Raw genomic sequence first — 12710 nt, 5'->3', positions numbered from 1 at the left:
TATTACCATCCCATTTTGCAGATGAGGAAATAGCCACATAGACTGAAATTACTTAAGGTTAAAAAAAATAAGAAGTAGTAGGGCTGTGATCTAGGATATGAACCCGATTCTGTTTAAAAATTTACCAAACACCTGTTTAACTTACAGCAAGTCATTAGAACCAGTGGGGATATACAGCTAGAAGAGACAAACCCATCAGTGCCCTCAAGGGTCTTGTATTGAACCTGAGGAGCCTGTCTCCAGGGTCAGAGCTATTTTGTCAATCCCATCTCTACCCAATGGAGAGCCAAGTTTATGGAGGGCAGCCTCCAGCAACTCCAATCCCACCTCCAAAGGGCACATTTCAAGTCAAAGCTGCTGATCTCTTTTCCATCCCCACAGCTACCCAGTTATTCTTGGGTAAGACATCAGGAAGAGATGCTTTAGTGCTTATACTAATATGGTGACAAGACTGAATAATTTTCTTGAAAAAGTCTACAAAAAAAGTACTGTGAATAGCATGAATACAAAGATTTTTGAAAGGTCTCATCTAGTACTTACAGTTTTATAACTCCATCTGGGCACCTGGAACAGAGCTGCTGGCTGCTCTTGTCTTGTTTATGTCGACGCTGACCCAGCTCAACAAATCTACAAATTACAATGGATAAAAACTAAGCTAAAGAAGGAACTACTTGCAATAAATTCAGCAGATTACATAAAATGGTATGAGCTTTCAAATGACAGCAATCTGCTTATTTTAGAAAAATGCACGAGTGCCCTATGCAACCCAAGACTGTCCCTACAAAAGGGGGCCTGATTTTACAGTGGGTTTGTTACAAATGAAGGAGGAGGAATTCTGTGTCTCAGTTTACTTCAACGTGACATAGAACTTGAACCGAAGTGTTTCTGAAGCCAGAAGGATGAACTTTCAGAGCCTCCCTTATCTAAGGGTAAATGCGCAGGACGCTAGGGGAACACAAGGAGAGGCATTTGCGGTGGGACAAACGACAAAGAAAGAACAGGATCAGGCCGGGGATCCATCTCCCAAAGCAGGGACACTGCTGAAAACCCAGCACGTGGACTCTGTCTCCTTAGGACCACAAGAATCCCCAAATGTACTCCAGCTACTCACATACTTTCAACTGGGGGGGGCGGGGGTTGGAAGAGACCACCTGCTGAGCCCCACGGCCACACCACCCCTCCTTAGAGAAGCCCGGAACAACACTCATCCAGACTTGAAGCTAAGAGCCACAGGGACTCGCCCCCAGCCGGCTCCACAGGATAGGAGGATCGCTTGCAATGGGTCAATGGGCTGATAGGCCAAGGACCACCTGCTATTTCTCAAGTGCATACTTGTCCTAGTGTGGGCTGTGCTCCAGGCATCCGTCTTCCCCTCAGGGGCATGGCTTGTAATTCTGTTCTAATGTGCCCAGGGAGGTTATGGGGCACAATTAAAGGGCTGACTCCTTTCCCAATTTTCTACTATTTAAAATATTTTCTTTCTTATAATTATCGATACTTTTATAATTTATTTTTTCTTTTTTTAAAATTTTTAAAATATTTTAAAAATTTTTTTTTATTTATTTATTTATTTATTTATTTATTTTTTAAGATTTTATTTATTTATTTGAGAGAGAGAGACACAGTGAGAGAAGGAACACAAGCAGGGGGAGTGGGAGAGGGAGAAGCAGGCTTCCTGCGGAGCAGGGATCCCGATGCGGGGCTCGATCCCAGGACCCTGGGACCATGACCTGAGCCGAAGGCAGACGCTTAATGACTGAGCCACCCAGGCGCCCCTATTTATTTATTTTTATTAACATATAATGTATTATTTGTTTCAGGGGTACAGGTTTGTGATTCAACAGTCTTGCACAATTCACAGCGCTCACCATAGCACATAGCCTCCCCAATAATTTATTTTATTTTATTTTTTTAAAGATTTTATTTATTTATCCAAGAGAGAGAATGGGAGACAGAGAGTATGAGAGGGGAAGGGTCAGAGGGAGAAGCAGACCCCCTGCTGAGCAGGGAGCCCGATGTGGGACTCGATCCCGGGACTCCAGGATCATAACCTGAGCCGAAGGCAGTTGCTTAACCAACTGAGCCACCCAGGCGCCCCCCAATAATTTATTTTTTATTAGCTTTTTTTTAAAGGTCAAGAAAAGTGCTGCAGAAATTACCAATTACTAAGTTGTTAGGGTGCTACTGGAAAACTTTCAATAACTTACTTTTATCTAATTTTTATCTTAGTAAGTAAACATTTTTGATCCACTTTTATCCAATTTTTATCTTAGTAAGTAAACATTTTTGATCCATTTTGGGGGAAGAATGTCACATAACACCTGTTACTTGTACAGAACTTTAAACTTCCCAAATCATGTGCACAATCACTGTCAGAATTTTTTTTTTTTTTTTTTTTTTTTTAAGATGATTTGGCACAGGGCTGAGGCTTTGAGGAGTAAGTAGAAAACTTCCAGGTCCGGTTGAGATAGCAAACCAAAGATATCAGAAAAGCCAAGGGCAAAGGAAAGTATAGAGAATAGGGCTAAGCGATCGAACCAAACTACAAAACTAAGAGATCTTCAGGAGTTCGAAGGTGGTTGAGGCCAAAAGTAGGAAAAACGAGCAGGAGAACAGGAAGCTAGAAGACAGGCTATGGATGCCAGTTCCAGCGCCTTCCTTCCCTCCCCACGTTGTCCTGTGGTTGCCCAATCGGGAGCTGCGACAGGCAAGCCAGGCCAGGGCACTGTCTTCACACACACAATCTTTGGTGGATACTAGTCAATTGGGTGCAGAACTGCAGTGGGAGAAGGCAGAACTTCTGAGGTCGATTTAGGCTAGAACTACATGGACTCTCACCCTGCCCTTGAAGCTCTGCTGTCTGGATCCAAGGAGGCACTAAGAGAGCCCCAGAGCCCAGCTGGGGCAAGAAAGGGTACCAGTCAGTTCCTGAAATCCAAGGATTTGGCCACCCCCTGGCACAGCCACACCTCCAGTACTGATGGAGGGAGGCCTCCTCTGCCATAGCAGTGTCCATGACAGATGGGGCGGGGAGATGCCCCTGCCACCAGGAGAAGCAGTCTGCCCACAGTAAAGAGTGCCTTGCAGAGAGGGGAAGAGATGACCAGACCTCTGTTTCTCCCCTTTGCCCCAGGTCTGCATCATAAGCAGGGGCAGCTGATATTACCAAGAGAATAAAAAGGATTGCATAGTCTAAAATCACAGGTACCCATGAAGCACAGGAAAGGTCTTCTACGTAAGTCACTGAATGGCTCTTTCTGTGCTCTTGGCCTATAAAGAGGGATAATAATATCTTTTCAGCCTACTACACAGTTGTCCAAAGAAGAAATAAAACACTGTAAAGTGTTACACAAATCAAAGGAGGAGGTGTTGTTCTTCAGAATATCAAACACAGAATCTTATTCCAGGACATGGATTCCTCCCTCCCCTGCATACTCCCTTCCCTGTGGGCCTGCCCTTGTCCCCTTCTTAGACTGGTTCCCAAGGATAATGTGGCTGAACAGGGTGGCATCTCACTCCCTGAGAAGGGAGAACTAAAAGTGGGCCTCAGAGGCAGTCTGAGCTAAAAAGTCTCCAAGCAAAAGTCATGCCTGAAGCAAGAGACACTTTCTTTTGGCTTAATCAATGTGAGCCAAAATTTCAGTCCTTGACTGAAGTGCTCTTGCTCTCTGCAATAAGCAAAGTGCTATTATTCAGTCACTAACCCCAGACAATTCCTTCTTCCAGATCATGTTGCTTATAAAGGCTCACTTCAAATGCTGAAGAGTTTAGCCACACTGTTGGGACAGCTGTGATGGATAAGTGACTGTGCACCTGTGTGTCCAGGCCCGAATTCTGGGTGACTAAACTGGCTTCTGTTAAGATAGTAATAGTAAGAGAGTCATACCAGTGCTTTTGCTGTTAGGAGATGCTGTGCACTTTTATATTTTACATATTATAGCAGATCTTACTAATTTGAAGTAAAAAGTTGTCAATATCCAGTTTGATGGATTCAGCAAATGAAATACTCCCCTTAACAAAGAATGGAACATCAGTGCTCATTTATATTATAGAGTTGACATAAGCCAAACTTCTTTGAATGAATGGGATGGTATTCACATGCAATAATTAGGTCTTCTCAGTGCATGTATTAAGCTGAGGAAGTGTTTACAGTGGTTATCATAGGTTCTTGAGGATTTCTAGGTGAGGGATTCTTTTGAGAATCTGATAACTATAATTCCGTGTTTCTCCTCAGAAACACACACACACACACACACACACAAAATTATGTATATGATTTCAGGGAAAACCTTTTGGTGGATCCTCTTTCAGCTTAGTCTGTTTAATAAGGTCTAGAACATTCTGACTTGATGCCCTTATATCACCATTTCCTTCTTCCTCCTCAACCACCACTCCCACCAGCACCCCAGAGCTAACGCAAATGCAAGGTCCTCAACCGTCAATATCCCAGGTTCATTTTGTAAGAAGGTATCTGCTCTTGGGACTTTGTTAATGCAAGAATACAGAAATGTATGTGTACTTCAGCTTGCAGCTTATATATAGGTGGTTAGAATACACAGACACATCATAAATTTTTATCATTGAGGGGACTGAGAGTCTTAGGCAGTAGGCCCTTTAACTTCAAATAGAAACCAATGTTTCAGAATTTGACCTCCTAAACACTATTAACTGTATTCCAAGTGGAATTCATTTCCTTCTGTATTGTTGACCATTTTCATTTTTAGAAGTTATACTAGATATAAGTTATTGTAATAATACATTTGCATTTTTTTCTTAATTTCTATATAGAAGTAGTTTACCTTGAATAAATGGAGAGATCCTCTTCTGAGAGACCATCTGAGAGATTAATTCCATATACCTCTTTCATGGGCTGGACCACATTCTGGAGTTAAAAACAAAAAGGAACCAGGAAGAATTTTTAGACATCTAGCATATTAATTATTTCCAAAGATGAAGAAAATGAACCTGGGAAATTTTCCACAAAAGCAATCACAATATTTCTTCAATATATTCATTAAACTTCTCAGTTAATGGTTTTTTAAAAATCTGATTTTGTTTCCACTAAAAATACTTTGTTTTAAGGTAAAAAGCTATTAAATAATTACTAGTTCCTTTTGTATAATGCAGGAATTAGAAAACTTTTTCTGCAAAGGGCCAGATAGTAAATATTTTAGATTCCTTGGGTCATATCATCTCTGCTGCAACTACTCAACTCTGCTGTTATAGTGCAAAAACACCCATACACAATATGTAAACAAGTAGGCATGACTGAGTTCCAATAAAACTTTATTTATAAAAAGAGGCAGTGGACTGGATTTTGACAATTGGCTGTCGTTTGCCAACTCCTGGAATTATGGATTCAGTTCTTATATTATCACATTTTACTAGCCATATCTACTTCTATGACTTTTGGCTATTTCTGGGAATTAAATTTACCTAAAGCTCGATTTGGTTCTTATGTAGTTTATTTCCTTTTATGTTCCCTTATATTGGTAATGTCAAATTGAACAGGGTGAATTTCCCACTGGGGCTATGCAAAGATTGTGAGGCCCAGGTCCAAACCCTACATTCCAACAACGTGCTAAGCAAGGAAATAAATGGACCTCTAGTGGATGTGCTGCTCAAAAGTGGACAAGTTAAAAATTCTGAAGTGATAAGAAATTTATTATTATACATGGGAACAAAAACATCAATTTTTTTTTATTTTTTTAATTAACATATAATGTATTATTTGTTTCAGGGGTACAGGTCTGTGATTCATCAGTCTTAACACAACTCACAGTGCTCACCATAGTACATACCCTCCCCAATGTCCATCACCCAGCCACCCCAGCCCTCCCACCCCCCTCCATTCCAGCAACCCTCAGTTTGTTTCCTGAGATTAAGAGTCTCTTATGGTTTGTCTCCCACTCTGGTTTCATCCTGAAAAACACTGATTTTATTTCAAAATGAAACCATTTCAATAATGTCTATGCTAAATGTATTCATCTCTTAATGACCTAAATGTGAGACCTGAGAGCATAAAACTCCTAAAAGAAAACATAGACAATAATCTCTTGGACATTAGTCTTAGCAATATATTTAAGGATAGGTCCCCTCAGGCAAGAGAAACAAAAGCAAAAATAAACTATTGGGACTAACTATACCAAAATAAAAAGCTTTTGAACAGCAAAGGAAACCATCAACAAAATCAAAAGGCAATCTATTAAATGGGAGGAGATATTTGCAAATGATATATCCAATAAGGAATTAATATCCAAAATATATAAAGAACATCTACAACTCAACACCTAAAAAAACAAATGATCTGATTAAAAAGATGGGCAGAGGACCTGAATAGACATTCTTTCAAAGAAGACATCTGGATGGCCAGGAGACACATGAAAAGATGCTCAACATCACTCATCATCAGGGAAATGCATATAAAAACCATGATGAGATATCACTTCACACCAGTCAGAATGGCTAGTATCAAGAAGACAAGAAATAAAGAGCAAGTGTTGGCAAGGATGTGGAGAAAAGGGAACCATCATGCCCTGTTAGTGGGAATGTAAATTGGTGCAACCACTGTGGAAAACAGAATGGAGTTCCTCAAAAAATTAAAAACAGAAATGCCATATGATACAGTAATTCTACTACTGAATATTTACACAAAAACAATTCAAATTCAAAAGATAATAGAGGCACCCCTATGTTTATTGCAGCATTATTTATAATAGCCAAGATATGGAAGCAACCTAAGTGTCCATAAATAAATGGATATGCAAGATGTGGTATTTATATACATATATACATGCAATGGAATATTATTCAGCCATAAAAAAGAATGAGATTCTTGACATTTTTGACAACATGGATAGACCTCAAGGGTATTATGCTAAGTGAAATAAGTCAGACAGAGAAAGACAAATACCATATGATTTCAGTTATACGTGGAATCTCAAAAACAAACAGACAAACAGAAACAGACTCATAAATACAGAGAACAAACTGGTGGATGCCAGAGGGGAGGAAGTATGGGCATGGGAAAAATAGGTGAAGGAAATTAAGAAGCACAAACTTCCAGTTATAAAATAAAAAAATCACAGAGATGAAAAGTACAGCACAGGGAATCTAGTCAATAATGTTGTAATAACATTGTATGGTCATAGGTGACTACACTTACGGTGAGCATTGAATAATGTATAGAAACGTGGGATCACTATGTTGTACACCTGAAACTAATATAATATTGTATGTCAACTATACTTCGGTTAAAAAAAAAAAAAGTATTCATCTCTGCAGTGCCTCAAACACCACACATTAGAATGGTGTACGTGAGATAATGTGACCTTTTCTCTCAGCCTTTTAACAGAAAGTAGGATTTTAGAGATCATTCTCCAAAGCCTCATGCCAGACACAAGCTCCGCTCCCACCTCGGTCACTTTGGCACTGTCCCCTGTGTCCGTCATCTTCACTGGGGTGGAGCGCTGAGACACAGAGCCCTCCTCTTCCCGGTCGGTCCCAGAGTCATCCTCAGAGCTGCTGGACACAGCTTCCTCGCTGGGGGGTGGCGGGGCGCTGGCTGCCGTTTTACGCTGTAAGACAGCTTCTTCTCTATTGCTTTTGTTCCTTTAAAAAGATGAATATTGATATAAAGCATCTTTAAACTAAACCCTTGACACTCACTATGTATGATTGTCCAAAACCTTAGTGCTAGTGAAGCACAAGAAAATGGCTGTGAGAAACTAGTTCCTGGGTTCAAGTTGTGATTAAGGGAAAACCTTAACGTTTTACCATGTACATGTACTGACCTTATATGAATTTAAGCCCTGTTATAAATTCAGAAAATAGGGGCACCTGGGTGACTCAGTCGTTAAGCGTCTGCCTTTGGCTCAGGTCATGATCCCAGGGTCCTGGGATCGAGCCCCACGTCGGGCTCCCTGCCCAGCGGGAAGCCTGCTGCTCCCTCTCCCATTCCCCCTACTTGTGTTCCCTCTCTCATTGTGTCTCTCTTTGTCAAATAAATAAATAAAATCTTTATAAATAAATAAAAAATTCAGAAAATAAACCAGTATGTGCGTGTAAACCAATGCAGAAAAGTCTTCTCACCACTTGGTTACTGTGTCCTCCTTTGGTAAGTGAAATCATTATTTTCAAAATTTATGGTACAATAATAGCAAACTATGTGTTTGGGACATTAGTAAAATTATCTTGCTACAACTTGTAAAACATTCAAGAAAAGGTCAATAGCCAAATCCATGTAAATTTCCTTCCCTTCTATGATTTTTATCAATCACAGCATCAGCTGATGATTTGTACCATAGTAATGAGCAACTGATGAACATAAACTAAATTTTAAAATTTGTGTTATTAGTAAATAACTATATCTGCTAAACATTCCTACTAATAGTAGGGAATAGATGGGGAAAAAAAAAACCCAAAACTCAGACTTATAAAAGTATTTACTTTTAGTTCCAAGTACGAGAGTAGTAAGAATGCTGTTTTCTTTTAAACTCAGAAAATAGGGACGCTTGGGTGGCTCAGTCGGTTAAGCGTCTGCCTTTCGCTCAGGTCATGATCCCAGGGTCCTGGGATTGAGTCCCACATTGGGCTCCTTGCTCAGCCGGGAGCCTGCTTCTCCCTCTGCCTGCCGCTCCCCCTCTCTCTGACAAATGAATAAATTAAAAAATCTTAAAAAAAAAAACTCAAAATATTTTATAGTAAAATTTTTGGCTTTTATGAAAAATGTTTAATATTTCGCTCTTTAAAAACTACTCTCTATAAAAGACTTAAAATGCCATAATATTCTGAAATGTTCTAGGAAAGGAAAATGAAGTACTATCTGACTATGGGTTAGATATTATAGAAAATAAGCTAGTGTCTGACTTTCTGCAAAGTAAAAATTAAAGTCAGTGGCATTTCTGTGCCATACAATAATGTAGCTGGTTATTCATGTATTTATTCCAGGAACTCCTTGAATTCTGAATTCCTGAGGACATCTCTTAAATTCCATAGTTTCCAGTCCAAGGCCTAACATGTAGCTATTTAAAGCCACAGAAATGGTATATCTGGAAATGGTAATGTACATCCCATTGCATAAACCACATGTAGCTGGAGTCCAACCAGGATCCCATACACCCTCACAAATACAATTAGGACTCAGTATCTACAGTCTAGCCAGGGATTCTGGCCAGAGTCTAAAAAAAAATCTCATCACTGGGATTATTCAGGTCAGTGGCAGTAACAGATTCTCATGCCAGAACATATCACATCTCACTCTGGTTTCTAAGCATGAAGACGGAGACATGATTTGACTTCTTCCTCACATTATTGGGTGTAACAGTCTTCCCCAAAACAATGTTACAGTAATATACAGAAAATCTATTAATCTCTCTACCTGAGCATATTTGTTTTAATGGTTTCTCAGGATGCCAACAAAAATAAATAAAATGACTATAAATTTTTACCTAAGTATTTTATGTTGTGGGAAACTGAGAACGCTGAGTTATTTATAGGACATAACACATAATATCTGCTACCTGCCCCTATGTCATCTGTGATATTTCTAATTTAAAATAATAAAATGTACCATGTTGCTGAAATTCCTATAAATTCTTTCAATGTTGAATTCTTTAGTGATCCCAGAGCTATGAATAAACCACCTGCATAGATGCAATAAATGGAATGTGCTCTAAACTATGTGACTTGAAGTTATTCTTTTTGGTGAAAATTGTATTGCAAGTGCCATATTATTTTACATGAATCTTTAAAATTTCATTCTATATGCAAATCTTACCCCAATACTGATTTTCCGGTTTCATCTGGTTTACGCACTGTAAATGGACTTGGATCAATGCCAACGGTCTTGGGCATAAAGTCACTGAAGAAACAGGAAAGAAATTCCATATGAATCACTGTCCATCTCCAGGACACTTCTGTTCAATTCACATTCTCATACTATTCCTTCTTAGCCCTCAGAGCTGCATATATTCTGAGCCAAATGTTCAGGGGAGCTTAGTGATCCAGGCCATAAACCCCCATGAACTAATGGCACCAGGTAACTTCAAGCTCTCAGTCTTCACTATGAATTTTCTTCATGATTATGAGACCCAGTGGTCTTGAATTTAAGATTTTCTCTACTGGAACAGAGTTATATCTAAATTGTTGCCACAATGTATACACTTTGTTTATACATCAGAATTACTTTCCAGGTAAAACTAAATTCATAAAACCAATGGCAAAGCATACACTATACTACTCAGGGAGGCTGACACAATAATCAAAAACACAGGAGTGTTGGAACGGAAGTATCAGCATCTACCTCATTAGGCTGGGGTTAATTCATTAAAATACTGGAACACTTTAAATAGAAACTTTTAGTTTGCCACATACGAAGATAAGCTGAAGCTCCTTCGGCACTGTGCCAAGCCTACCTCCTGATTATTGCTATAACCAGACCAAACTCCTCATAGATGCCAGAAATACCAGAGTTGCATGGTTTATGCTGATGAGAATTATGGCTTTGGCAAGGATACCGCTCCAAGTGTGACCCATTACATTTTTTGAAGGAAAAGAAAGTAAAATAGAATCTGATCCAGAATGCCTCTTTGACAGAAAATGTTGTTTTAAAAATGTAAGTGGTTTAATTTTTCTTTCTTTTTGAACATAGATAGTCGATCCTCATTATTTGTGGACTCCTTATTTGAGAATTTGTTTGCTCACTAAAATTTACTTGTAACCCCAAAACCAACACTCAGAGCTTTCATGATCACTTGCAAACATGTGTAGAACAGTGGAAAAATTAGAGTAACCCAAAGCTCATGTTCTCAGCTGATGGAGAACAAGGCGACACTCTGTCCTCTTGTTTCACCTCTCATGCTATAAGCAAGTGTCCTTTCCATGGTCTATTTACTGCCATGTTTTTCACCTTTTTGTGCTTTTTGTTGGTAACCTTGTTGTCTCAAATGACCCCAAGCATAGTGCTGAAGCTCTCTAGCGTTTCTAGGCACAAGAGAGAGCTGTGTGTTAGAAAGAAAACACGTGTTTTGGGGTGCCTGTGTGGCTCAGTCGGTTAAGTGTCTGCCTTCAGCTCAGGTCACGATTGCAGGGTCCTGGGATCAAGCCCCACATTGGGCTCCCTGCTCAGTGGGTAGCCTGCTTCTCCCTCTCCCTCTGCTACTCCCCCTGCTTGTGCGTGCTCACTCTCTCTCTCTCCTTCTGTCAAATGAATAAATAAAACCTTAAAAAAAAAAAAAGGAAATACGTGTGTTGGAGAAGCTTTGATATCGTATGAGTTATAGTATTGTTTGCTGTCAGTTCAGTGTTAATAAAAAGTGTTGTCTGCTATGAGTTCAATGTTAATAAATCAACAATATATATTTAATAAGGCATCTTTAAACAGAAACAACATAACATGGTTATGTTTTTGTTTTTTTTAAGATTTTATTTATGTATTTGACAGAGACACAGCGAGAGAGGGAACACAAGCAGGGGGAGTGGGAGAGGGAGAAGCAGGCTTCCTGACGAGCAGGGATCCTGATGTGGGGCTCGATCCCAGGACCCTGGGATCATGACCTGAGCCTAAGGCAGACGCCCAACGACTGAGCCACCCAGGCGCCCCCATGGTTATGTTTTGACTGGCTGATAAAAATGTTGTGACCCGAGGCTTGCCAAACCTAACCCTGTATTTCCCCAAAGAGTAATGGTTCAGTACTCTCTAATCCAGTTGTTTCAGGAACTTTACAGAACATAACCCCTGCAAATAAAAAATCAACTGTATATACACATATGCATAAAATCATTCATCCTTTGCTGAGTTGAAATATTCTGGAAATGACGACAACCTTACGGTTAACACTTCTAAACTTTGAATAAGTTTAATTGAAAGTCAACCAAGTAAAAATTCTAAACTTTCCATCTGAAACTAAAGCAAAATATAGAATGGCTTCTTGGAAACAAAACCATAGGATATGTTTCTACATGTACATTAAGTTTAGCATACCTATATCACATTGGAAGAAATGTAAAATACAAAAATGCAAACTTTAATATAAAATACAATAATCAAGAAGTGATTTGCTTTGTCTAATTTTCTTACTCTAGTCCCATCACTTTTCCAAAAGATGCCACCAAATTCTGAAAAAATGTAATATTCAAAAGTGACAGACCAAGATGAAGAGTCTGGAAACAATGACACAAGAATTGTGAAAGGAAAGAATGAAGGATATTTACCTGAAAAAAATTAACACTGCTTCCTCAAATATCTGGAGGGCTATCGTACAGAAAAAGAACCACACCTGTCCTATTCCTAATAAAAATAATAATATAATGATAGCCACCATTTATTAGTCACCCACCTGCGTCAAGCACCCCATTAAGGCACTTGGCATGTATGTGTATATACGTGTATAATGCACATGCCCCTATCTACATAAAAGAAGAAACTGAGACTAGATAATTTTCTAGGTAGATAAATTAGATAATTTTCTCAGGGTCACACAGGTAGGCAGTGGCTGATCTACGATTCACATCCCTACCTTTCTAGTACCAAAGACTATGCTTTTTTCCAACTAATTTATGCTGGCTCTCAATTTCTATGTTCAATTTTAAAAAGTGAGTTTATTCCAAATGACAAACTAGGACCAATGAGAGGCAGGTTTCAACTTACCAAAGGAAAGAAATTAACTCCAGTTGTCTAACACTAGAACTGACTGCCTCCTGAAGCAGTG

The 12710-nt window shown here is 39.2% G+C and overlaps 1 protein-coding gene across 7 annotated transcripts in view; it reads right to left on the bottom strand.

Annotated features, from left to right (window-relative positions):
* The window catches only part of FIG4 (FIG4 phosphoinositide 5-phosphatase), a 128594-nt gene that overhangs the window by 41701 nt on the left and 74183 nt on the right, over positions 1-12710 (bottom strand). For all 7 annotated transcript variants that reach the window (XM_034991791.1, XM_034991793.1, XM_034991792.1 and 4 more), the window contains 4 exons: positions 9779-9862; positions 7416-7611; positions 4800-4882; positions 541-627 (listed from right to left, as the gene is read on the bottom strand). In XM_034991791.1, coding sequence (XP_034847682.1) covers positions 541-627; positions 4800-4882; positions 7416-7611; positions 9779-9862 — 450 coding nt within the window. The remainder of the gene's footprint in view (positions 1-540; positions 628-4799; positions 4883-7415; positions 7612-9778; positions 9863-12710) is intronic.

The sequence above is a fragment of the Mirounga leonina genome, unplaced genomic scaffold (assembly GCF_011800145.1).
Source record: "Mirounga leonina isolate KUSES-001 unplaced genomic scaffold, KU_Mleo_1.0 Mir_53, whole genome shotgun sequence".
Taxonomy (NCBI): Eukaryota; Metazoa; Chordata; class Mammalia; order Carnivora; family Phocidae; genus Mirounga; species Mirounga leonina.
This window is presented reverse-complemented; position numbering and strand designations above follow the sequence as displayed.